The following is a 26,978-nucleotide window of genomic DNA, read 5'->3' as shown; positions in this document are numbered from 1 at the left end:
CGAAAGCTGTTGTAATAAAGCCATTTGTAAATGTATTACTACCGTGCACCACTACTACCCATAGTAGCCACAGAAAAAAATAAAACGCACAGATTTTTTTTTATGAATGTACAAAAAAGCTTAATATTTGATAAGGGATTGTATAAAAATTTGAACATATTTTTTTTAACAAATTGTGCTATTACGCACAAAAGGTTCTCACATAAGTTATATGAAGTGCCATAGTCCAAAAAAACCATAATTGCAACTGAGAGGAACTTCATTTCATTCACACATAGACCAGATCATGTAATAATGATATAATAATAATAATAATAATAATATATGAACTGCGTAAAAAATGCACTGCTCTATGGGATTTGTTAAAATTCAATTTAATCAAAATAAAGAGTCTATATATAAGTGGAATTTTGTCTTGACTTGAAAATAGGATAGAATGTCAATCGATTTGCTATACCTGCTATACCTATGCGGTTTTCGGTATATCAAAAAAATTTGAAAGAATATTTACAGTTTCTTTAATTGTTATTATCCTGTCGCGTCGGATCCCCCGAGACCGAAAAAATAGAATGTTAAGAAAAACTTGGCGAACAGAAATAAAAAATAACTACATTCCAATGTCGCGGACTATTTTTAAACAGAACAGAAGAAACATGGCGACCGTCCGCAATTGTCGGGTCGACCTAAAACGTGAAGAAATCGTTTTAGCGGCCGTCGAAATACAATAATGTGATGTGATCGCTGGACAAAAAGTGTTGTTGAAACGTTCTTCATATAGTTTATTTATTTATTGTAGTTTATTAGTGTGCAATCGGCCATTTTATATCCGCTCGTAGTTTTCGAAATCGTAGGAAATTCGGTAAGTCACTTACGTTCAGCAGCATCGTTAACATGCGCTGCCTTTTTGCACGAATTTGCCAGATTGTAATCTTATCGGTAAAGTTGCTTACATAAAATGTCAAAATTAGACGATTTTAATTAGGTTAGGTGTTATTCTCCGACCTTATGTCGTCGGTTTGCCTATTTGCGTTGAATCACGTACACGCCTTCAATTCTTTTTCGTTTTCGCATTGATCCCTTCCGAATTGGTTAGCGTTTTGTTCCATTCGCTGTGGAATTGTGCCTCTTTTTTATTTTTCATTATGTCCGCCAAATTGTCAAAAAAATAGGTCCCGCCCACGTCGTCGACACGTGGGTTAGAGATTGTGGGTATTGACTTGTAACACGCATTGGATAATTATTTATGACGTTCGTATTGTTTCGCGTACCTAAATGTGTCCTTTTCGTTTTGACCATTTAAGGAAACTGGAAGGATACGTTCCCATTGCAACGAGGACTGCTCAGGTTTCGTTGTTGAGCAACGTTACATATGTTGCGTTGACATTATTTTTAATATTTATAATAACCATTTCTTTTTTTTCCAAATAAAACGATCAAAGGGGAGGGTTTCAAAAAAATTGAATTCCTCGACTGTTTTACGATTTAATGGCTGGTTTGTAAACTACTTTCGTATTTAAAGCCTTGTGCGCACTTAAGAAGCACAGAGGAACATTTTGTTGCTGGTTGCTGCGACTTGTTTATGCAAACATTCTGGTGAATGTTTCATTGTGTTGAGTTGCAACAGAAAACGTTGTGTCTACATCAGTGCAGTGTTTGTTCGTACTTTCTAAACAATGTGGACGACGAAGATTTACAGGCAGGAGCTGCAATTGTAATTATTTTACAAAAACAGCAAAAACAAGTCCCTAAATGTTGGAGTGGACCAAGTCTTTTGGACAGAAAGACATGTTAAAGAGAGATGATATAATATCTGAATTTTTCTCTCTGGAGAACTGTGTCACCAAGTTTTTTATTATCCTGTTTTTAGTAATGGTCTTTATGCTTTTCATATTATGTTTTTCTTATCAATAAACTCAGTCAAATGTTTTCAGCAACTACACAAGTGTTGAGTTTTGGAAACAAGCAACAATGTGCCCACACTATTAAAAATACGTGGCGAAACAAAATGTTTCCCAACGTTTCTGTATTTACTTTGGTCTTTGCTGTTAAATATGGAAACAAGCAACTTATATCTTCTCTTTATTGTATGAAAAATGACACAAAATAAAACAACATACCACATAGACAGGTACAAAAAAGGTTAATAAATTCTACATATCACTAGAGAGTCAATGATCTATCGAACACAAAATTTTTAACACGAATTTTAAATATTTTAATACTAAAATTTTTATGGGAATTAGGTACTGAGTAACTCGAGTACTGATAAAGTCTAAATCACGAAAGATAATTATTAAAAGTATTTAGTACACATAATTTTATACAGAAAACCATTGAGTTCAACATTTTCAAAACTAGGGGATACTAAATAAGGTATCGGGCTGGAAAAATCTGGTGCAAAGTGTTCAAGAAGCAACTGTAGAACCTTACTATGAGGAAATCTCTTAAACAGAAGGCAAATCTAGTCATTGCAGCAGCAGAAATTTCGTCTTATCATGATAAAAATGGAAATGGACAATTTGTTTAAAAAACTGTAGTTATTTGCATTTTAACTAGGAAAATTATAAACCAATAAACAAGTTTGTTAAAAAAACGTACTTCAATGTACATACGTTCATTTTTAAATATAACAAATAATATAATTAGCAGTACTTTAAACTCACATGAGAATGTGGATTTGCCTTTTACATTAAAAAAAATAAATAAAGTTTAGCCTAACTTTAGTTCAATTAAATCATCCGAAAACTAAAAACAACGGTTATATTAAATATCCAAAGTTAAAAAACAATCCTGAAAAATAAAATTGCACCAAAACAAAAATAAAATAATATAATAGCATTTGCATAAATACCATTTTGACTCTAATTTATAAACCACTGAATACTCTACGTTAGCATATGATATATGTATATTTAATTTGAAAAGATTAAGACAAATTTCCAATTGTCTCTTCCATTATACAAATTTATCAACTACACGCAATTTTGAAATAAAACTGTATATAATACGACACAAAAATGAACACGTTGCTTTCAGGTATAATGTTAGGTTAGTTTTTATTTGACAGTAAAAAATGATGATCTCCCGCGCATGCCTCTAAATTTCACGCACTAACGTGGACTTTGCGCCATCTTCTTTCTAACTTCTTTTGTTTCGTAGAACATTTAAGATCTGTTATTTTAAAAAAAATACTGCCATAAAAATGTTACACCGAAACAGAAACCTGTCGAATTGACGAACTGTCAGCGGCCCTATTGGTTAGATCTTATTGGCTGAAAATAAGATCTCAAGTGCCCCGCATGCGTATATTAAATGGCAGGCAGGTTAAACAGGGCTTAGATCGTAATAATCGCTTTTTATGCGACGTGTGTTGTTGCACGAGAAAGCGGAGTGTTCAATTAGTAATCGGTATATGATTGCTGTGTCGTCTGTGTACATTGGTACCAGAAAACAGCTGATATTCCCAGCTCAAGCGCAAGTCCATGCAAATTTCATGGAAAGTGTTGAATCTTAGGTGTGTTTTTAATGACGTTTATAAACCTCTAATGATATATCCATAGATTTAATTTTCTTACAACTTACGTTAAATTTAAATTACATTAAAGTGTGAGTGTTAAAAATATAAAAAGTAGTTTATAAACCAGCTTTTAGTTCTATAAAATTAGGTAGGTAAATTTGGGATTTAATACTATGTTATTTTAAGGATTTTTTGCATATTATTTAATTATTATTGTGTTAGTTCTATATGTCATTATATATTATTGTTGTTATAAGATGCGGTCATCGTTTGTCGAGACCTTAGCTAAACATCCAGCGTGCACCGTTGCGATCACATAGACTAAACAGCCGGGTATAAAATAATATACAGACACATCGACTTTATATCGAATGACCGATAAATGAGCCACGATTTTATTTCCAAAATCGCCACGCGCACAAGAGTCTTAACGATTTGTCAGCAACATTTATCGAAAGTCTAATCGTTAAATCACTATACGTTTAAATATAAAAGACGGGCTTTAATTTTAATTTACCGTCACACAAAAATAACCCCAGAGTATTCGAACTTACAAGTAAACTTATCTAAAAATAAATCTAAATCGGTTGGCATTAGAATCATCGGGTCCTATACTTACCTGGACCCAATATGTTTTTCCGTCTGTGTGTCTGGACCGCCGATAAATCAAGCAGGCGAGGCGGCGGCGTCCGCCCGATTTGTCCGTCGGATGTCTCGCAAATTAGAAAGTTCATTTGTTTTAATTGAAATGCACAATGTCACCCGTAGCGAGAGAAATATGCGACGAAAACATGTCGGCATATTGTATTTTTGACGTGAGCAATTCGGTTTAATTTCTTGCGGTTTTAAGCTACATAAATACTCGCGAATTTTTAATTCTATAAAATAAAATTTCATGTTAGATCGCTTATTAATAATAGGAAATAGTATATTATGCATCAAGTACGGTAAACGGCATTTGACTCACGAGTTTATAACGAGTGATTTAAAAAGTTTACCGAACGTGATGCATACTATACTTTTTTTACGACCGTTAGTTTTTGGGTACATTTTCGCAAAACAACACGAATACATTCATTGACATGACCGTCAGAATTGACAAACGTCAAAATTCAAAGCGTTAGAAATATCTTTGAAAATATTCGATTGCTCCCAAATCTGTGCGGTAAAATCCCGGAAATGTCCGAAGTGGCTCGGATCTGTGGGAAACGAAACTGATGGGGTAGAAAAAAGTGTGCACGCTAGATCGGTGTGTAATTAAGTATTTTACAGACGGGAGTAGAAAAAAGTGTTTTTCTACTTTTATTATTATTATTTATTTATTATTATTTATTATTATTATTATTATTATTATTATTATTATTATTATTATTATTATTATTATTATAGTATTTATTAACAGTTATAATTAATTCATAAAAATTAATATATATCCTAGTTTTAATAAAAGTATCGCCAATATCGTCAATAAAGGACTTTTTCTATTTCTATTTATAGGCAAAAAACTTTATATATAATTTAATATAAATTATAAATATTCTATGTTCCTTTTCTTTCGGTGTATATATAGGGTGTTCGAAAAGCAGACGATGGTATTTTGGAGTGCGATTCTTTGTTAAAAAATATTAAAAAAGTTTTTCTAAATATGAGTTTGGAAAATACAAGGTTTTCAAGAAACAGAGTGTTAAAATCCTTACGTCATAAGCTACTTTCCTGCAATGAAGGTGATGGTGGCCTTTTCCATCATTTTCTTTAGTATTCATTTTGCGTTTTGTAAATTTCCATTTTAAGATTTTTTTTCTCAAGAAAGAGGCAAGATTCGGAAACAACTCAACAACTAACATACAACCAACTAAGATACCTCGCGGTATGGCACTGGATTTCACAATTTGTATCTAGTCAAAGCAAAACTCTTTCTCATTACAAATGACTTTGAAAATTTGAAAACTGAAATCTTGAAAATTCTGCCTCCGCACCTCTGTATATTTTTTAACAAGGAACTGCCCTCTAAAATATCTCCGCCTATTTTTCGAACCCCCTGTATAATATTTCAATTTGTTATTTATATTTACTGATTTGATAGTAATGTTTGAGAATCTTAAGAATTATAGTCTGTAAGATGTATTTTAATTTATTTTTTTTTAACTTAAACATCACTTAAGTTTGCTGTATCCAACTTTCGAACATTAAAGCTTTTGGTGTAGGGTCCATTTTATCCATTTATAAGTAGTAATTCTCTTGCAGTTTAAGCAAAATGGGAATTGAAGAAGCAGCCGCTAATAGCATTATGAGCGGGATCGAGAATACAGGGGGTGTTAAACAGCACAACCACAAGAAGAAACTTAGACAAAGGTACGGCTTTTCTCTTCATATATCCTAAATTATTATCTAAAATAATATAATAATCGAAGTACACGAACTTTTATATAAAACGTAATGTCAAACAAGTTCTCAAATTTTCTGAGGTAATAGGACAAGTTCACCGAAATTTTCAATAAAATTTACGCACAAGCATTATACAAGGTTTTAAAAAACATTATTTAATATACAGGGTGTCAGATTAAAGTATTACAACACGGCACTTATGCCTTTTATTTATTTGATTTTTTTTGACTAATTAACCATAGGTACCAATTTTTTGCTTCATGAGGTAAATTGTTTTTTTTTTTTCGAAAAAATGCAGTGCAGTTTTAAACATAACAATGAAAAAAATACATTTTTTTTGCCTTATACCATTCAAAGAATCACTTCCTGAAGTTTCGTCTCGTTTTTAAAAAATACTCTATGGTTTGGTATCATTTTCGTTTTGATAATGTGTACACGGTGTTTCAAAAAACACGTGCCAACGCTCGGCCGGAGGTTCGTCATCCAAAAAGAAGACAAAAAAGTTTTTATAAAGGTTATCTGAAATTTGTAAATTATAATTTTGAAAACATTTGGGGGCTAAGAACATTTGCGGTGATATGGGCACGGTCCGCGTTAATTCATTGTTTCTTAATAGACTTGGCAATGCAAATGTGCATCTTAATGCTGGAAGTTTTCCAAATTAACCACCGTTAGCCGCTCTGTTTATTGAATCTTTTTTTTTAATTCAACAGGCAAAACGTTTCTGTTATTTCGCACTATTTACCTAAATAACGGCTTGGTTGAATCGCAGGTTTGACATTATAAAAAAACTGGGTCAGGGAACGTTTGGCAAAGTGCAGCTTGGCATAAACAAGGAGACCGGCCAAGAGGTGGCCATTAAAACGATAAAAAAATCGAAGATTGAATCGGACGCCGATTTGGTTAGGATCAGGAGAGAGATTCAGATTATGTCTTCCGTGCAGCATCCGAACATTATCCACATTTACGAGGTGTTCGAAAACAAAGAAAAAATGGTCCTTGTTATGGAGTACGCCGCTGGCGGCGAGCTCTACGACTATCTGTCCGAGAGGAAGGTGCTTCAGGAAGAAGAGGCCCGAAGAATATTCCGACAAATTTCGACCGCCTGTTATTATTGCCACAAGCACAAAATCTGCCACAGGGATCTGAAGCTGGAGAATATACTACTGGACGAAAACAACAACGCCAAAGTAAGTGATCGGGTTACACCAGGTGTCCAAAAGGATCAAATTTTGGGGACACGAAAAAAAAAACGACCAATACAAAATATTTTTTCAAAATTATTCTTGCTAAATCTTGAATGAATTTTGAAATCTTGTCAAAAATATTGCTCTTTTTTTTAAATAACGGTTTTTTAATTTCCTATTTGATTTAAATTAGCAGCAAAATCCCTCGGTTATATAAGCATTTCATCTATAGAAGAGTTTCGAAAAAATAATGTTATAGTAATATTGGAATTTGGTGAAGGTCGGTAGAAATAAAGTACCATGCAGAAAACGTGTCCTAAAAAAGGTTATATTTGTGTATTATTCTGAGTATTAACTCTTAAAAGGAACGGAGTTCCTTAGTAAGTCTCTTTTACACTGGAGCGTTGAACTTGTTGACCCTTACAGCTTGTTCTGATTAATTTTGTACAAAAAAAATGTAAATTTGAAATACACTTTTGACTTAAAGTGAAACTCTGTATCAATTCGAAGCAGCCAGCCGATTAAGTCCACTTAAATGAATCACATTAAAAATGTATAACCTGTGTTATGGAATGAGGTGTAGATAATGCAGAATGGAACTCCTTGATCTTTTAGAATCGCTTTTCTAGATAATTTATTTTGAAAAAAACCCCAAAAATAAAAATTTAAAGTTTTAGTACACATTGATGGAGACTTTACTTCTACTAGTGCACCAAAGGTCGCTACCAAAATCTAGCTCTGTCGAATTTTTGACAACATATTTTAACATTGATTAAAGATAGAGAAGAACAACGCCGTCAAACAATCTAGGATATAAGGACTCATTTTGTCCCGTACCACGTTTTAATATTATTTGATTCGGGTTGTTTTGGGAGACACCGTATATATACCAGTCATACTCAAATTGAAATTTTTATAAAGATCGCCGATTTTGGTTTGTCGAACGTGTTCGACGATCAACGATTGCTCAATACGTTCTGCGGGTCGCCATTGTACGCGTCGCCGGAAATAGTCAAGGGAACGCCCTACCACGGACCGGAAGTCGATTGTTGGTCGCTGGGCGTTCTTTTGTACACGTTGGTGTACGGTGCGATGCCTTTCGACGGCAGCAACTTTAAAAGACTGGTCAAACAGATATCCCAGGGCGATTATTATGAACCTTCAACACCCAGTCGTGAGTATTCAATAGAAATTATCTTTACAGTTTAAAGTTCGTTTCTCAAAAATAATGATTTGTTAAATTTATGAAACATTTATTTTCCGTTCCTCAATAAAAATACAGACGCAAAAGACATTTTTTGGTAAAGTTTCCAAGAAAATTTTTTCACATCCATTTTCTTCATCCAAAAGGATTCCCTGAGTGGACAGTAATTGCGCTGTTGATTCCGTCGGCGTTAATTTTGTGTATAAAAAATACGTTTTAAAACCAAACTTTTCAGGTTTCGGGAGCTTCCGACCAACTAAACTTTTAATGCCTTCAAGTTTTTTCAGTTAATTGTACATACTAAAAGTGACTAAATAGAAACACTTGTTTGCACTTGCTTTAACTAACGGAGAGCTGAATAATGTTTGCCTCTTTGTTTAACATATCGACACTTATAGTCATTTGTTGACCTGTTTAGAATATCCTGTTATATTATATATTATACCTCTTAAATATATTATTCTTTTTCGGTGCGCAACAACCAAACAACCAAAACTAAGAAAAACCAACCAAAATTTTAAAAAAATAAAGTTCTAGTCCATATGGTGTATATAATAATATAGGGTTATCTAGGTCCGACACTGTTTTTAATTTTTCAATAAAACACTCTTGGTGCCGTCTCCCGTCCGATTCTATTTTAAAGGATTTCTTTATCTTGTGTAGGTCATGATTTGCTGTATAGCTAAGTCTCGTGGGATTGAAGTTTTCACAAAAATCTTTCAATATTTTATAGTTATGAACTCCCTGACACATTTTTTCTGCTAATTGTTTTTGCTGCAGCAGATTCATTCATTCATTGTCAGTTTTCCTACTTCAAGCTTACGCATGCCCCACATGGGTGGACATATAATCGACTTTGACTTTAGCTTTTTATGTTTTCTTCCATTTCATTAATTTGTTTAATCCACAAATCACCCACAAACCAAAAATACAAATATTTTATGACGGGCTAGGTAAGTTTGTAAAATAGGTTAAGGTTACCTTGAAATTCATGACTCATGCGCAGTGGCCCGAAATAGTGTTGGGATATAAATGCAGATATTTTTCAGAGGTTCGCTACAACCTTGTTTTTATTTGTGGAGAATGTCAGAGTGTAAATGGTCATAAACAAATTACTAGAAAAGGTAGCAATGAAATTCGAGCTTAAAAGTTCCTGAGCTTTAAAACTGCTCTCTTGCGAAGAGGATCGTTCGTCTAAGCTGATACAAAAAAAAATATTGCATTGCATTGCGACTCACCTCGCGCCGAATCAACCGCAGATATATAATAACGATTTTTTAAAAATTGTTTCTTATTAGTGTGTCTATGAGACTTGCGATATATCAGGAAGCTTAACTAACTGAAAATGACAAGCTTTATCGGGCGCGATTAAAAGTTTATATAGACTATATGAAAGAAATACAGTTGGTAGAATGAAATTTTAATTTCCAATGTGAAACTCTAAGATTACTTAAGTTCTAAAACTTATAATTTGGTGCAGCCGCGTCGCCCCTCATTAGGGACATGCTCACCGTCAACCCCAAAACGAGATCGAACATAGAAAAGATTTGCTCCCACTGGTGGGTAAACGAAACCTACGACGTCAACTGCCTCGAGATCAGCGAAGAGTTGGCCAATCAAACTCCCGTATGAAAAGAAAATTTCTAAGCGGATTTATCGATTTTTACTAACGAATTTTTAGGTGAGACTCGACGTTTTGTTGTCCCTAGCGCCTCCCGCTCCCCAATTGGAGAGCGAGAAACTCATGGTGACTGGAGACGTGGCCACGGACACGCCCACCGAAGCGGTAGCACCGACTAGGTCGCAATCGGTTGGAAGTTTGATAGAACTGACCTCGCCGGAAAGGTAACGCTTCGCTTGCATTTTTTTTTAATGAGGAACAAATTGGGTGCGCGATTTTAGGCGAATCATAGACCTCATCAGCGAAGAAAAGTTCGCTCCGAAAAGGAAGCTAGAGACGACGGTGAGCACCGACAGAGCTAACCTGGACAAAGGCCTGAAACGCAAGGAAAAGATTATCAAAGAAAACACCGTTGCGGATATAACAGTTCGTATTATGTCATTACTTATAGTTGCTGATAATAGTTTTCTTTAATTCTTATAATTTAATAAGATACTTTAATATTTGAAAATATGTAATTGTCTATAAATATTCAAAATTTTTCTAAATTAATTTCCGTTCTTTTGTTTTTCTACAGAAAATTTACTCGGTAAAATTATACATATGTACACATCAGTCTCCTTAATAAATTAATAACAATGATATCGAAAATTATTTAATTTTAAACTTTTTATTAACAGAGTAATTTTGTATGTAAGGTTTTATTATTTAATGGGTTATTCAGATAGAAAAAACTACTAATAAAAAGACTGACAAATAGACGAAACAATTCTTTAAAACCTTGTTTTGGAATATTTCAGTCACGTGCCCATGTGTTGTTTAATTTGTATTCATTAAACTTCAAAATTTAAGTTTTAATAAAAATATACATTTTCTTTCTTTCTTTCTAGCTAAATATCTATTAAACAGATTATATACTCAAGTTTGTTGATTTTTAATCAATTAAATTATATATTCAATAAAAGTAGGTACCAAAGGCTGTCATTTAATATATGAAAATATGCAATTTTCCACAATTACTTCAAGTACAGAGAGTTTGGCACAGTGAAATTAATTATTAGTAATAATATAATTAATTGGAAAAGTAATTCATTATTAACTTTTTATTAACAAAGCAATTTTGTACAAATAGGTTTTAATATTTAGTGGCGTAGTTAGAAAAAAAAACTATTTAAAATAATAACGAAACTATTTTTTAAGCCTTGTTTTTGGAATATCTCAGGCACATGCGCATTTGTTGTTTAATTTTTAAAATATTGATGTTTTACTCTTAACCTTATAAATACTTTTTTCTAATCTATGCTCTAAAATACCCAACTAGACGCTGATCAAGTGTTGTGCAACGTCTAACTATAATGTTAAAATTTAGAAGCTGTCGTTATTCGTAAATAAAGGCTTAAGATAAATTGCGTTCCGATAGGTTCATGGGGCTATCCAGGAAGACGTGTCGCTAGAAGACGCGAGCATGACCGAGGCCCCGCCCCTAAACAAGAGCCTGACGCAGACTATCTCCAAGGAGATGGAGGTCGAACAGGCTGAACCCGTGGTTGCTGCGGAGCCGATTCCTCAAACGAAGAATAAGCAACCAGTGGCGTCCAAAGTGAAGAGAACGCTGTCCACCAGCGTTAGTAACAAAGTTTTAGAAGGTAAAATTACAATAATAATGATATACATTTTTTTCAAATTACATTCATTATATACATAAAATAATTGTCATCACAAAATAAGGTTTTAAAAAGCCATCATATGTTTAAATAGTCTCCAACACTGACGTTCAAGATCAATTAATAATTGTTTTAATATACCTCTAAACTCTTAGATTAGTGTTAGTATATGAACTGGGTAAAGAATGTTGTAATTTCTAGTGTTGCATTTATGTATGGTGGTCATATCGAAAATGTTTCCGGTTTTAGACAAAAATATGCATTCAGAACTTTCAAATTAAAAGCTTACATCATCTACATAATTTGTAACTAAAAAAATATTTTCAACATAAGATTGTCAAAATATATTAAAAATATAGCAAAGAAGAATACTGTTCTGCAGAGTAGCAAGATTGTTTACTTTTCTATCTGACTTAACAGTTATGAACACCTAGCGTTTCTGGTCTGTTGTATATATATATATATATATATATATATATATATATATATATATATATATATATATATATATATATATATATATATATATATATATATATATATATATATATATATATATATATATTATTCATGATTTATTCGGCCGTTTTTATTTTGAGCAATTGAAGTATTTTCGTGTTTTTTGTTCTGTGGCATTCCTTTAGTTTTTGATTTAGTATAAAATTCTAGTTTTTTGCTTGGAAATTATTGTAACAGTTGACTCAAACGTCCCGTCTCTAAGATTAAATAACTCATCACTGATCTGATTTTCGGAAAACTTATATATAAAATATATAAAGCTGTTCTTCTGTTTTTGTTTTGTTCTATGTTACTCTCCTGTGGCTTTTTTTTGGCGTAAAGACATCATATGGATCTCTTGTCAGATTTTTATTTCTACTTGATTCTTCAATCTATATTTGTTCAACCTGTATTTATGTTTACCTCCTTTTCGATTAATTATTATCAGAGGTTGCGTGGACGAGTTCAAAATCATTTACGTTCCCGATTTTCTATTTTCTTTTGAATTTTAATCCGTTATCGTAGTTAATTTTTTCGTAAAACCTCGCTTTTTAGGCATAAACGAAACTCCTAGTCAAGAGAACGTGGCGACCACGTTGGACAAGGAGAATCTGGATCGAGAACAACAACAGAAGACGACCGAGCCGGAAGCCCCGAAGAAGATGGAAGAGGAGAAGGCGCCGGTGAAGAAGAAAGCGATCAAGAAGAAGGTGCTGTCTGATAAAAATGAAAATTCGCCGGCTAAGTCGCAAACCAGTCGGGAGGAGGTCGAGAAAGAGGCGGAGAAGAACGATACACAAGAGAACGGGACGAGTTCGAAGGAGGAGAACGTCGCCAAAGCCGAGGAATCTGCGCAAGCGCCGTCGAAGCCAATCGAGAGGAGAAGATCGAGGATTTTCGAAGCGGCCGAAAAATTCCAGAACATGATGAGCCCCACGGAAACCAAGCCCGTACCCGTCGAGAAACCCAAGAAAATTACCATCCCTGGTACGTCGGTAGATGATACTGTTCATTTTTCATAGTTTTTTTATAATAGATCTGATTAACCTATTTTGGCACTACAAAAATCCTATGAATTTTTGCAGGTCAACCCCAAAAAATTATACCATACGTAAGCTTGATTATTTCTGGTCCTGAAAGAAACTCTGTTTTGTCATTTGTTGATTTCTGTATTCATGAGTTACTGTTGAAACCAAAAAGCGAGGTTCAAGGTTTCGTGAAGTTTTAGTTACAATAAATGGTGAAAAACGTGATTTTGGTGTCAAAATCTACTAGAAAGAATATTTCTTGAAGCCACATCCTTAATCCAAAAAGTTAGATTTTTTGGGTTTATGTCGGCAGGTTTTATGAAATTTTAGGGGATGAAAGCCGATTTACATGGAAATCTACTTAGAAAAGTTGAATTTTCTCTCATTTTTTATTGTTTTGTCGTCGGAAATCCAACATGAACCTACTGTTGAATCTAAAAAGTGAAGTTCAGGGTTGATGTTTGTAGGTTTGATGAAGTTTTCGTTGCAATAAGTGGTGAAAAAAACGATTTTGATTGATATTTTATCAAAATCTGCTCAAAGTTTCATTTATTTTTTTGCTTTTTTTTTGATAAAAATCCTTCTTGTAGCTACTGTTGAATGAAAAAAGTAAGGTTTTAGGTTGATATCTGTAAGTTTTATGTTCTTCTTCGTATCTGCTAGAAAGGATGAATTTTACCACTTTTTTTGTTGTTTTTTTGCTCAAAAATCGTTCGTACTGGTGAGGTTTTGTGTTGACGTCTATAGATTCCATTAAATTTTCATTACAATAAGTGGCGACAAAGTTGATTTTGACACTAAGTTACACTTAGTTTTTGTTGCTTTTTTGACAAAAATTTTTCCTGAAAACACTTGTTCAATCCTGTTAAATTTTGAGGTAATATCTGCAGCTTTGATAAAGTTTTCGTTGCAAAAAGAAGCTGATTCGGACTGGAATTTTGTTATCTATTAGTGGGGTTTCCCAAATTTTCTGTTTTTGTTTTTTTCGTCAAAAATGCTGATTTTTTTATGTCTACCTGAAGATGTAAGTAGTATATGTTCGTAAGTTCTGCTCCCACCGGACAAAATTTGATTTTTTTTTTATTTTAGGAGTTAGCGTGGACGGTTTCAAGAAAGAATTCGAACGGAAAGCGAGCCTGACGTCGTCCGCGGCGCCGAAATTAAAAACGGCGCCTGTCAAGAAAACGCTGATCGATAAACAACAGTCCTCGGAAGACAAAGACGAAGAAACGGCGGATAAAACGGTTAACGGTGAATCGTTACCGAAAGTAACCGAGAAGCCGCAGGACGATCGAAAAGAGAAAGTGAAGAACGCCGTGAGTATTATTTCGAATGCTTTAGATAAAGAAGGAGCTAGAAAGTCTAAATCCAGGCCGTGTATGATGAGGAAGCCTCCGGTTCCGTTTGGTGTGAGTAGTTTCCACCTGCGGTGCCTGTCGCACATCGCGAAATCGATCGGTGTGTTTTTTCCAGGTGGGGGGAAGGTCCGCTTCCGGGAATATCGGGACGGTCGCTCCCCTCTCGCCGCCCATTCAAAATATGGGGCCCAAGCCGTTTGTTAGGCCGTGCTATGAAAATAAACCGGCGCCCAGCGAAGTGAAACAAGTGAAAGAGGAGGAGATTAAACAGCCAGAGGTCGACGACCAGCAAATTTCGTCGGCCGAAATCACCCTGAAATCAGCAACCCTTCCAAGAAGGTGAGTTGAACGTTGGCTGTCGTTTATAAGCGTACCAAACTCTTTTTTAATTAAAAGAAAAACGAAAACATTAAGAAATATCATTTTGTCTTTGATTAACTATGTATTAGCCATAATATCGGGGATCATATATATTTAAAATGCTATTTTTTACATTTTAAATACAGGGCGTTCCGAAATGATTGCGGCAAAAGGCAATGCTAGATTAAGCTTGTGAAAATGATGATATTGAACTAACTTTGCCTTAGTAAAATGTCTCTCATTAGTGAGATACAGGGTGTTAAAGTGGGTATTGTTATTTCTCTATGACGAATACAATTAAATTATAATTTTTGCCATAGTATCGTCTTCATAGTTTGAGGTACTTTTGGTTACAATAAGATGTAAAAAAATTATTTTGACTGGAATTTCTTCGAAATTTTGTAATTTTTGTTGTGTGCTTGAAGATATAAGTAGTATTAGCTCGCAAGTTCTGCTTCCGCTAGGGTGATCCCCCTCCCCCCTTACATTGTTAATTCCATGCAGACGCTTTCTTGTCAATACTATTCCTTTACTTGTCTTTGAAGATTATATAAGTAAAAAAGATAAATAAAGTTATTTCTAGAACTATAATTATAATAAGTAGTCAACTAATCCAATCCAGCAAAGTAAAAGTGAAACATACAATCCATTAAATTGTGAGCGACTAAGAGAAAAAACGCCAATATCATTACAGAAGTCATTAAATAATTTCATCAACTGATAGAGAACACCTTTAATCAAGAAATTGGTTCTTGGAGTTACTAGGTGAAATACAGGTGATGTTCTTATAGTCCTTGAAGGCACATAAAAGTTCTGCAAGCTCAGTAACTCCGGGCAATCCACTAATGCATTTTACTAAGATATGTTCGGCTGAATCTCTTTGTTTTCGCGAGTTTAATCTAGAATTTGCTTTTGTCGTCGGTATTTGTAATTGGATACGAAATTCCCTTAGAAAAACCGCCAAAGCGCACATACAACTGAACTACCCCGCCCCCAAGCCGGCCCAAATGGAGTTCCGTACGGAAGTTGCCCATAACGTCGAAGCCGCCCCCCAGGTGAGGAGCGAAGTGGTGGTACCCGTAAGCGGAGTGCCTACGGCCGGCGGCAGGGCGACGGCAGCGGAACCGGAATTGAAATTCTCAAAGGAGCACATCATCCCGATCGCTCTCGAAAGACGAAAAGCGGAAAACGACAAAGAAAGTGTCCAGTCTCCGCCCGCCAAACCTCCGATGCCAAGACCGTTCCAGACCCAGAAATCGAGCACTCCACAAAGGTAATGAAACATTTTACCTAAAAAAATCGTTTTAATACGTCGCTTTAGGGCGGGCAGTTTGTCGCGGCAGTCTACTCAAGAATCCGACTCGGAGACGACGTCGACCGGCGAGCCGATCAAAAAATCCCCCAGGGAGTACATTATTCCGATAGCCGTCGAGGGTGGGGGCTACGTCACACCTCGCGCCGGCAGTTTGGAACCTAGCGATACCGCTAGTACGAATAGCACGATGACGAACAGAAGCAAAACGAAGTTTGGAAGAGCTAGGAGATTGAAGTAGGTCGTTTAGGGTGAACTAATAAGAAAACGTACATTTTTTTTAATCTGCGTAGTTCGCTACTAAGCGACAGAGATTCGGAAGACGAATCGCCGTTCGTTTCGCTACACAGGCACAGCTCTTTCGGAAAGGATAGCGACACTGAAGACTCCAAGAAGGACAGTTTCCATCACATGCATAGGCTTAGGTAAGAATCGAATATCCTATTTCAGGTACATTAACTACAATAATACGCTGTCAAAATCTCTTCAAGTGAAGATTTAAACAAAATTGTTCAAGAATCTCCAAAAAAAAAAAACCGATCTTTAGATTGCGCTGTCACTTGTCAGTAGATAAGTCTCTTACTCGTAGCTTCTTAGATTTAACTATTCAGCTACAAGCTACAAGATCTAATAAATCCAATAAATTGGAGAAAGTGCATGTAATATATAAAATAACTTAAAAATTAGTGAACAAGAACAGTTAATGGCTTTTACACTTTGCTTATTGGCAATTGCAATATGTTGGAAATTGCAGATATGAGCATAATTATTATTGTTATAATATTAATTTGGAATTTCAAAGGGATTCTAATCATCAAATCTATTGGTTATTCTTATTCTTCTTGTTTCTAGGGGCTGATTTATTTTTTATCGTTTTGATTATCTGAGGTTTAAAGGTTTTTCAGAGTATAAACACATTTTATTTGATTAAACTAAGGGCAAGATAAGATTATCAGTTATAAGTAAATAAATAAAAATAAAATTCCAACGTGCTTCCTGCAAATATGTAAACCCAAGAATATGGGAGTTATACTCTGCCACTGTTTAAACTGTTTAAAATACCATGAAAATTGTTCTTTTCGGAAGTAAATTATTAGCCGTAAGTCAAAATTCTTGAAAAATATGACTATTTGGTTGACAACAGCACACACGCTTCTCGACATATTTGAAGAAATCCATGTGACAGTCGCTATATATCTATAGCAAAAATTCATGAACCAGGAAACTTGGGAGATCCGGGGGCAACAACTTCTTTAGGGTGTCATTTATGGTAAAAAATATTAAACATCCTGAAAATTTTCGTTTTTGTGGGTAAAGTATTGGCCATAAGTGAAAAACGGTTAAAGACGGGATAATTTGGTTTAAACAGTATCGTAAACTGTTTCGAGAGAGAGTTTCAATCTTCCTCTATCATACAATACAATATTCAATGCAGTACAATATATTTGAAGAACAAAGCCGCTCAGCGACGAGATTGCTGATACTGATACATGTTATTGCATAAATATATTGTTACGAATTAAAAAGCTGTCATCAAACAGACAAAGGCTTAACCTTAAAGTTAAATGGCGGTAAATGGTCAGTATTTGTCTAATTCGTATCCAAATATTCGAATCAGTTCAATGACAAGCATGCTCATTGGTTAATTCCAACACATGTTCGGTTTATATACGACTAGGTTCTGGATCGAATTATCACTGACCTTATTTACTTAAATTATTACCGTTGGCAGATATTTTCTTCAATTTTTTTAGGAGCACACGTCCCAAAAAAGCTACACTCGAACATAACGACTCGTTGAGTTCCGGCGAGGAAGATGACGATGAAGGCTTTGAAATTTTAACAGCTGAAAATTTGTTCTCGACATTATTGTCGCGGGTGAGTTGATTATCTCCCCTCCCCAACGGTGACCGGTAATTTGAACTGCGATTGCGTAGGTGAGGGACTTGACCCAGAGACTTAACGTGGACGACGAAATCAGACCGGGCTTCCCCAGCAGGCGACTGCTCAGTCACTTCGATCACGGCACGAATTTTTGGAATCGCATGGAAAATCCCCTCACGAGGTAAGCGAAGTTTCCGTTTTACGCGCGTAATCGTTTGCTGTATATCAACAATTCCTTTTTGCAAGCACCCAGTGCAAAATAGTGTACAGAAGAAAACGCGAAAATCTGACGTAAGTGGCAGTAGCCGGTAGTTCGGGTAGCTGTTATTGGTCAGTGGTTCCATCTAGCGTCAAACAAAGGAATTAACTTTTGTTCACGCAATATGTGAACCAGCCTTAGAACATTTGGCGTTAAATACCAACATTTTGCTAGCTACACTGGCCTCTGGTATTAGGCCATTAAGCATGACCGCCGTTACGATTATCCGTTTGTGTCTAATCGATGTTTTTTTTTTCCTTTCATCCATTGAGGGAAATATGCTGAAAAAGGGTTCAAATCTCAAATCCCTCTGGCTCATTTTGGACAAGTTAGAAACTTTGTTTCCTATTAGAACCTTAGCACACATACAATAGCCAAGCAACCTTGACGGTCTAGTGGTAAAGGCGTGAATCTTATTTATTTATTGCTGTAAACTCTGTCAAATGTCAAACGTTGTTTATTGCTGCAAACTCTGTCAAATGTCAAGATTCACGCCTTTACCACTATATCATCGAGGTTGCTTGGCTATTGTATGTGTGCTAAGTTTCTAATATAAAACAAAGTTTGTAAATATCCAAAACACATATAACTTTCTCCAAAATTAGTCAGAGGGAACGCTTGTGGATACCACATAACGTCTGATCAAGATAAAAGATTTCCTTCTGGTCCAAACATTTTCGTCGCCTGCAAATAATTTCATCGGATTTACAATAGGGATCAAAATTAATTTTGTTGCATTAAAATACCGGAGCTCTACATAATTCCCCATTGTATTAATTACTCTACACTTTTCTGAAATAGCGTATAGTAGATTCCGATTGGGTGTATAGTTTTAGAATACCTAGACTAGGTTTGTCCCCCATCTAATCCGAATCTGTGTTGTGTTTCAATTTTTAATATTTTTGGGGTTCGGTTTAAGCGAAGGTGAATTGTTTTCTTTACAGACACTCATCTCTGAGTAGAACGTTGGGTAGGCCGTCGTCCGTCAATTCGTCGGCGACCTCTTTCGGCGTGCCTTGGAGACGTAGCGTGAGCAGAGACTTGGCGTCGGACATAGAAAGCGTGTTCAACGATCCGAACGCGCCGACGACAAGGGCTCCCCGAGGAGGTAACACCCGATTCGTAATTCTAGTTTCCCCATAAAATAGTTAGTTTGTGTTGTGACCGATTATTTTTACTATTACGTGTAATAATTTTAAGTTTACACACTCTGGGTAACTTTGTGTCGTAGTTCTATCTGACATGCATTTCTGATCTTAAATGCTCGCGTAGGATGTTGGACTAGCGATTTTTGATTTTTGCGATTTTTTTTTTCGTCTCGTACCCCGATCTCAGGGATTTTGCCTAACTTTTTTTAGACCTTTGTGGTTTTCAGCCCGATTTTGGTTAGATTTGCCTTTGCATTTGGATATACGTGTGGAATTATTTGATCGTTATTGATTTTTTGTCTCTCCCAAAAATGACAATTCAAATCTAATCAAAATTGATTGTATAAAATCCCTCGGTTGAATCGCTTGTGAGCATATTTTGTAGTTCAATTTTATTTTAGGCAAAGTCATAAAAAAATGGCTCGTGGTTCGTGGGCCCGTAAGTCATATTAAACAGAATATAACATAATAATTTTCCTTGATATTCTTTTGTACTTATGAGAAGACATTGCATAACTATCTAGCACATGCAGTAAATGTCAATTTAGACATTTCAAGTGGTTAAGCTTTTGTTTCTGTTGGTTGCCAATTTTAAAACATTAAATCAATCCAGTGACTCGATTTAAATTTGCATGGCAAGGGTAAACCACTGTTTATTATTTTATGCTGTAATATTAAAGAAAACTTAGTTTTTTGGTATTATGTTGTGTTGCTGTTTGTCTTTTCTAATAGTAGACTTTTAAATTTGGACATTGTGATCATAAAGTTTGAAAAATGTGAACAATAAGTAAAAGTAAATTTTTAAATATTGCATCATTTTTTAAAATCTGCCAATTGCAATATTTAAGGATATTTATCATACAAATATTTATTTTACCTATATTCCTCTAGCTTATTACAAAAAGTGGTACGCGCTATAAAAAAATATTTTTTAGGGACCATGTAAATAATTAAAAACTGTTTGTCATCCTTTCGTCACTTACATTTTATGTACATTAAAAATATTATTTATTTATTTTTATTTCAAAGAGAAAGAAAACATCGTATTTATCAAATATGGTTAAAAATAAAATGCCCAACATTATTATTAAATTTTAAAAAATATATTTGCGTCTAACACCTAGAAGTATTCTAAGCTATTCACATAATATAAATTACCTTTGTACGGTGCAATAGAAAAGTGTCGCAAATAGTAAAAGACGGCTAGTAATGAGGATTGTTATGTTTTTCTTGTTCATTTATGTCAATGGAAAAATGGAGTGCTCTTGTTTTGGATTAGTTTATTTACATTTCCATACTGTTACTGAAATTACATATTATTATTTGGTGATCAGACAATATTTTCTTAAAATCTTTGCATAAAATTAAATTTGTAATAAACTAACTTAAAAAAATCGAAAAAGTGCTTACAAATTACTAAACATAGAAATTGAAAAGTTAATGAAATATATTGGTCAGGAAATAGCAGTATATATTTTTTCAAAAGCAAGAAAAGCTTAAAGTACACAACTTTACCTAACACTGTGCGTTTACCAACCTTTTTTATTTCTTGAATTCGATGTTTTGTAGACTTTATCAACAATAGGAATAGGAACAGTTGGAAAAATTGAGACGTAAATATAAACTCTCTCTCTTATTGCAGTTATCTCTCTTTAGTATGAACGTGTGTGACAAAGAAAACAATCCGTATTGCTACACTTGTTACCCTAAATAAAATTTGCCTCAAATATTGCCGGAACTATACCAGTTTGATAGATGAGTGTACTTCATTGCATCCATAGAATAGGGAATCCTTCGGGAGTGAAGTTCAGTCTAACGTCATTAGTTTGGTGTAATATGCAATTAGCTGCTTATCGGAACAAAATATGATCACAAGCAATGACGGTCGCGTGGGCGCCCTTCTCTCTCTCTCTCTCTCTCGCATGAGTCTTGACGGTGTTGTGTGGTTGCAGCGCGAGTGCGCGTTACGGTGCATGTGCCCTGCGGACCAGCCACACAGAAGGGCAGCACCCACTAACCGCCTGCTGGCTACCTGCTGCGACACAGACTCGGTAGGCTGCATGCACACACTATCACTCTTACTAGCCTTTTCTTTTTGGTCGTCGTCGTCGTCGCCATCTTCGTTTCTCTCGTTTCATTTCGGATCGAGTCGACTCAAAACGCATAGTTTTATATTTTGAGGTTATGTCCATACCGTAACGCTTATTACCGTAGAGAGATATTTCAATACGTTTTAGAGGCAAAAATTTGAACAGTTAAAAATCAGCCAGCCAGGAACAAATAAGGGTTGTAACTTTAACCTAGGCGCGTGTTGCAATGTCTCTCTGAAATTATTGCGGGACCTTTAAAAATTGTTTTGGTTTATTTTCGTTTATAGTTTTATTTTTTCCATCAATCGATCGGCATACATGCACGAGCTAACCACAGCGATTTCCGAGTGTTTTTCGTGTGTGTGTGCTGTTTTTATTTTTTTTTGTTGTTTTATTTTATGTTTTACTAATTTTACATTGTTTTTGATGTTTTTTTTCCAAGCAGCAGCAGATGTTTTGTGCCAAAAATTCGCTCACTAACATGTCAAGGTAGGTTGTCTTGTTTGTTATTGTTCTATTATACATCATAATATCATTGTTTGACGGTTGTATTTGTCGATATTTTCGCATGGTTCGGAGTGACTGAAATTTGATAGCATTTTACGAATATTTAAATGCAGTAAAACCTGCTCAAAACTATTAACACTTTTTCGAAATTCCACTTTTCCAAATTATTAAGTGAATTAATAAATCAATAAAATATAATTTGTAACAATAAAAGTTAGAAAAAACGCACCAAATTTCAAATAAATAAAAAATCTGAATTACACATTTTCCGAGTCGCCTATATTCTGTTTCCATAGAGTTCAGTTAGTTTTGGTTAGTCGTGTTTTCATCTTTTCTCTTATAATATGCAATATTATTTTTACTACTTATAAATAGTGCTCTTCTTAGAAATAAAAATGGAAATACCAATTTGTTATAAAGGATGATTAAAAATTCTCTATAAAGATTTGATTTTAAGATATTCCATATAAACTTTTTTAGAACATTGTTCAAAGTATTAAAAAACAAAGAAAAGGACTTGTTCATATGAAAAAAAAGTTTACACATACTTAAAATCCTGGCATTGAGATTTTAATCACCCTGCATTAATTTAATGCCTCGTAAATATATAAAATATCATCAAAATCGCAGCACACTCTCGCGAAACAGATTATGGGAAGGCGCGGTATATATTGCACCAACCAAACCGAAAAAATAAACGCCGCCATATTTGACGCCGAGCCGTATATCGTGTTTCAGAAAACATGTCGAAGACCGAAAACCTTAATTTAGCAGACCTGGACTTGAAAAAGCTGAACCTCTCGGAAGAGGACGCTTTGGCGCTTTCGTGTTTAACCCCGGGCCTCTCGAAGAGGATCCAAAAACAGCTGCTTGCACAACTAACCCCCTCGGAAGTAAGAAAGCTTCACAGGACGTTATCGTCGCGCGCGCCAGACGACGTCACGAAACAACCCACCGCGGTAGGCGTGGTCGACCACGCCACCCTGCCCAGAAGACTGTCTGTCGATCGAAACGTCAACAGGGAATGCGAGGAAGGCCGCGCAGCCTCCCTCAGGAACCCCCAAAAGTCTTCGTTGCCGGTGAAGGAATACAGACCGTCTTACGAGTTTAGCGTGAGGTCTTCTAGTATCGGGGCGGAGCCCAAGGGCGATTACAAGTTCTCGTATCGACGACCGCGGATCGCAAGGTCCGTGAGCGGCAAGGAATCGGCAAAGAGCGACGTCCAAAGTCCCGAGTCAAGCATATCCGACACCTTCTCCCGCAACGATGACAGTTTGAGCTCCAAGTTTTCCGACTCGTCGCTATCCAGGCCTTACAGCAAATACTCCTCGGACTCTTCGTACTCGAAATACGCGCTGACGCCGGATCCGATCAAAATCGATAAGAAACCAGCGCAGCCGCGTAGGATCTCGCGGTTCCTACGACCCGACTTTTTCGACGCGTCCAAACAGGATAACGTTCTGCTCAAGGAGAAGAAGGAGCGCGAGATGGAGACCCAGAAAGTGCTCAAGGAGATCAGGGACAAGCGGAAAGGTAGACTTAGGTCGGCTTCGCGCGAAAAATGTAAAGAAACGCCCTGCGAAGGGATCCACGACTACGTCAATGTGGCCGCCGAGGACGACGGAAACGCCGATAAAACGAGCAAAGATTTGCTCAACAGCGCCAAGGCCATACACGATTACGTGAACGTCAAGGTCGCGGAGAGTAGCGCGCCCGCTCAGAAAAAGGAACGTACGTCGCGCATCGCCAGACCGAAGAGTTACCCCGCGGAGGGCGGCGACGCGAAACCGGCAAAAGCCGAGCCGAAATCGGACAAGGACAAAGAGTCGAAAATCGGCAGACTTAAGAAAGGTTTCGCGAAAAACCGAGAGAAACAGACGAAGGACGACAAGAACGAAGCGAACCATATTATAAACGACAGCGAAAAGGGTGGTCACAAGAACAAACTGCTGCAGTCGATCGAGAAGAAACTCGAAAAGTTCCGGTCGAGTAATATCGCGGCCACCAAAGACCCGGACGAGGCCAAGGCGCTGCTGGATAAAAAGTCGATGGTTGAGAGCGCGATCAGCAGGCTGAGGGAGCAGAGTCTGCCGCGTAACCTGGAGCCGTGCACCGAGAGCGGTCTGATCAAGAGGGCGGTGTCGGTCGAAGACCTGCCCGGATCCAAACCGCTGCAGACGTCGAAGAAGTCGGTGACGAAAATCCTAGGCCTGTTCAAAAAGTACGAGGAGCAGGACAAGAAGAAGGAGAAGCCCGAGAAAAAGTCGAAACAGGCGAAAAATGTGCAATCGGATAACAACGGTTTGAATGGGGCGGAGAAAAGGGAACGCCCCCGCTCGTTGCTCTTGGATAAGATGAAGCATTTTCAAAGCGCCGCCTACAACGGGGCGAAAAGCGACAGCGTGCTCGACGCCTCGAGCGATACCCAGAAAACCAAGTCCAAGCTTCCCGTCAATTCGTTTAGACGCAGTTTGAATCTCGAGAACGTATCCGAACCGGTGGTCAAGTCTGATCGTCAAAATCTCATGTTGGATCTGAAAAAGAGCGCGACTACGACGGAACCCGTAGCCGGCACTAGCAACGAGAATCGTAATTCGTTGACTACGACGGACGATAGTTCGACGCTGCTGTCGCCTACCGACGGATACATGAGTTGCGACTCGTGGTCCGCGTGTTCCGATTTTCACCACCTGAACGATTTACATTCCCCGACGTCGCACAACGGCCACGCCCCGTACTCCGGCGACGAAGGCGAGTCGGTAATCGACCGGATACGCCGGAAGAGTTTTTACACGAGGTTTAACGAGCGAAAACGGCCGACTAGGAAACCCAGCTTGCAGAATTATAAGGATTTGGACTTGTACAGGCCCGACTACGGGCACAAGCACGGCTACGGAAAGTCCGACTACAGCTCCTTGGACGGCTACAAATCACCAGTTCCTAAAAGGTATTCAAATCATAGACTAAACAGACCTGTTAACACCGCTTATGGAACCGTATCATAGCTCCTTCTCCAGCGATGATTCGAGGGACGCGCTTCTTTTTCCGTTGTTGCTAAATATTTAAATTAGTTGGTATCATCACATTCTAATTTCAATGCGTTCCAGAAAATATTTTTAACCTTTCTGCAATGTTAATTGGGCAACATGGCTTTAAATACAAGAATAAAACCATCTCTGCATTCGCATTGTCCAAATTAATCGGTGTGATTTTGTTCAAATAAAGGAAATTTTGGCTCACCAAGTTGTCTCTTCCAAAACTACCTACAACTTTTTTTCAGAACGCTTTCTCATTCGAACGGAAGTGCCACAAATTGGCATTCTTGACACTTCCTTGGAACTACCTGACTCATTCTAAATAAAAGTTGCTTCACAAAATTAGCTGCATAACCGGAACCAGAGATGGATCATCTGCTTCTGAGAGCACATATTGAATATAAACATTTTCAGAAGCAGTTTTTCATCATTCATACCTGAACCCAGCGTTGTCAATATCATCCCGTCCGGCACGTCTAGGGAGTACAAACCGTACGGGAGGAGCGCGTCCGTATTGAACGATTACGTCAACGTTCCTGGTTCCTACCAAACTTTCAGTAGCAGAATTGGCAGACCTTCTTCGACCAGGGGTTTGTACTCCGATTCCGAGTCTCATGCGTTGGATGATTTACGCGCAACTGCTATACCAAGAAGGTACTTTGGATCGTCGGTATCTATCGTTTAATAGGTTAAAAAGGACTCGTTTTAGACACAGTCCATTTTCTCATCACTCCGCGTTAAGCAGAGGATCAGTTTCGCCAGTGGGTGAGCAATATTTCGTCGACGGACCTACGACCTCCATGCTATCTCCGACAACTTCCGAGCCGGTATAACTTCGTCCAGTGCCATCGCGGACAAAGTCTTCAGAGATCTCACCAATTTAACAGAAACCAACTCGAAATGCAATTTCAAGATGACGATCGTGATCGCGTCCCCACTTAAAGTCTGTGACTGTCAATTATTTCTGAAAGCAATGCTACTACACCTAGTAACAGTTATCGTATTTATTTTATATATATTTTAATGGGTTACCATAGATAATTAATTATCGATAATGATTAATCTCACAAGAGACAGGTTTTGCTGAAATTAAGGTTTATTTCACAATATACAGTCGAGGTAGCAAACGCGCATGCGTCAAACTGTTGAACTTGTAAATGTTGTTTTGCTTCATTTTTTTTGTAATATTTATTATATTAGATTTTTTGAGATTTTTAGATATAAACCACAGTGACATAAAGTATAGTTTATTTAGTGGAATCATTGACCTCATCGCGAGTACTAAGCAAAAATTGGACGAACAACTTTGAAAAGTCGTACAGACATCGTGAAGTCGCTCAATTTTTGTCCGGACTCCCACCAGCACATCAGATTTCATAAAACGTAGTTGTAAGTGTTACTAAACAGGAATTCTTTAAGGAAATTGTTAAAGTTTTTCGACGAATCTATTAACAACATTGTTACCACATTTTATTTATTACATTATCGACTTGTATCATTTTGTTAAATATATTGCGTTTACACGGGATCCATCGAAACTATCACCAGGTTGATTTTTGTGTGACTTGTTAGAGTTATATGTTAACTTTTGTGATTTTATAAAAGAACAATAATAAACTATATACAATATTATGAATTTCACTCGACCCACCCACCCGCTAAATAACCACACATAAACCTGGATTTCTATTTCCTTTAAGTCATAGCGGCGTGGCCACATTGTGCACAATTTCCCTATTCCGGCAACGTCGCGCTACAAACACTGAAAAGTGTGAAATTATTTACTTATAATTGGTTCAGGTGATTTAGGTTCTTATCGCTACATTACCCCCCTGACTCTCTCTCTCTCGCCAACGAATAGTCCTATATACAGGGTGATTCCTAATGAATTCCCCAAAAAACAATACTATAATAACATTGG

At 36.5% G+C, this 26,978-nt stretch overlaps 1 protein-coding gene across 3 annotated transcripts; it reads left to right on the top strand.

Moving 5' to 3' along the window:
* Positions 1 to 332: 332 nt before the first annotated feature.
* LOC132704063 (uncharacterized) lies at positions 333 to 26,669 on the top strand. Of its 3 annotated transcripts, none has more exons than XM_060673729.1 (20): positions 333 to 859; positions 5,762 to 5,869; positions 6,675 to 7,092; positions 8,011 to 8,263; positions 9,774 to 9,919; positions 9,975 to 10,138; positions 10,196 to 10,340; positions 11,335 to 11,560; positions 12,632 to 13,063; positions 14,194 to 14,420; positions 14,578 to 14,801; positions 15,775 to 16,095; positions 16,144 to 16,371; positions 16,428 to 16,559; positions 17,889 to 18,012; positions 18,072 to 18,199; positions 19,222 to 19,385; positions 22,761 to 24,969; positions 25,472 to 25,711; positions 25,767 to 26,669. In XM_060673729.1, exons 2-20 carry the CDS (start codon positions 5,772 to 5,774, stop codon positions 25,888 to 25,890), a joined length of 6,003 nt encoding a protein of 2,000 aa, XP_060529712.1. In that variant the 5' UTR covers positions 333 to 859; positions 5,762 to 5,771; the 3' UTR covers positions 25,891 to 26,669. The 3 variants fall into 3 exon arrangements, with proteins under 3 accessions (XP_060529712.1, XP_060529710.1, XP_060529711.1); XM_060673727.1 differs by having other exon boundaries at positions 14,194 to 14,513; XM_060673728.1 differs by lacking the exon at positions 333 to 859 and adding an exon at positions 3,157 to 3,665 and having other exon boundaries at positions 14,194 to 14,513.
* Positions 26,670 to 26,978: the final 309 nt, after the last annotated feature.

The sequence above is a fragment of the Cylas formicarius genome, unplaced genomic scaffold (genome assembly GCF_029955315.1).
Source record: "Cylas formicarius isolate icCylForm1 unplaced genomic scaffold, icCylForm1.1 PGA_scaffold_6__28_contigs__length_40554024, whole genome shotgun sequence".
NCBI lineage: Eukaryota > Metazoa > Arthropoda > Insecta > Coleoptera > Brentidae > Cylas > Cylas formicarius.
The sequence above is the reverse complement of the archived record's forward strand: the minus strand, read 5'-3'. Positions and strand labels throughout refer to the sequence as shown.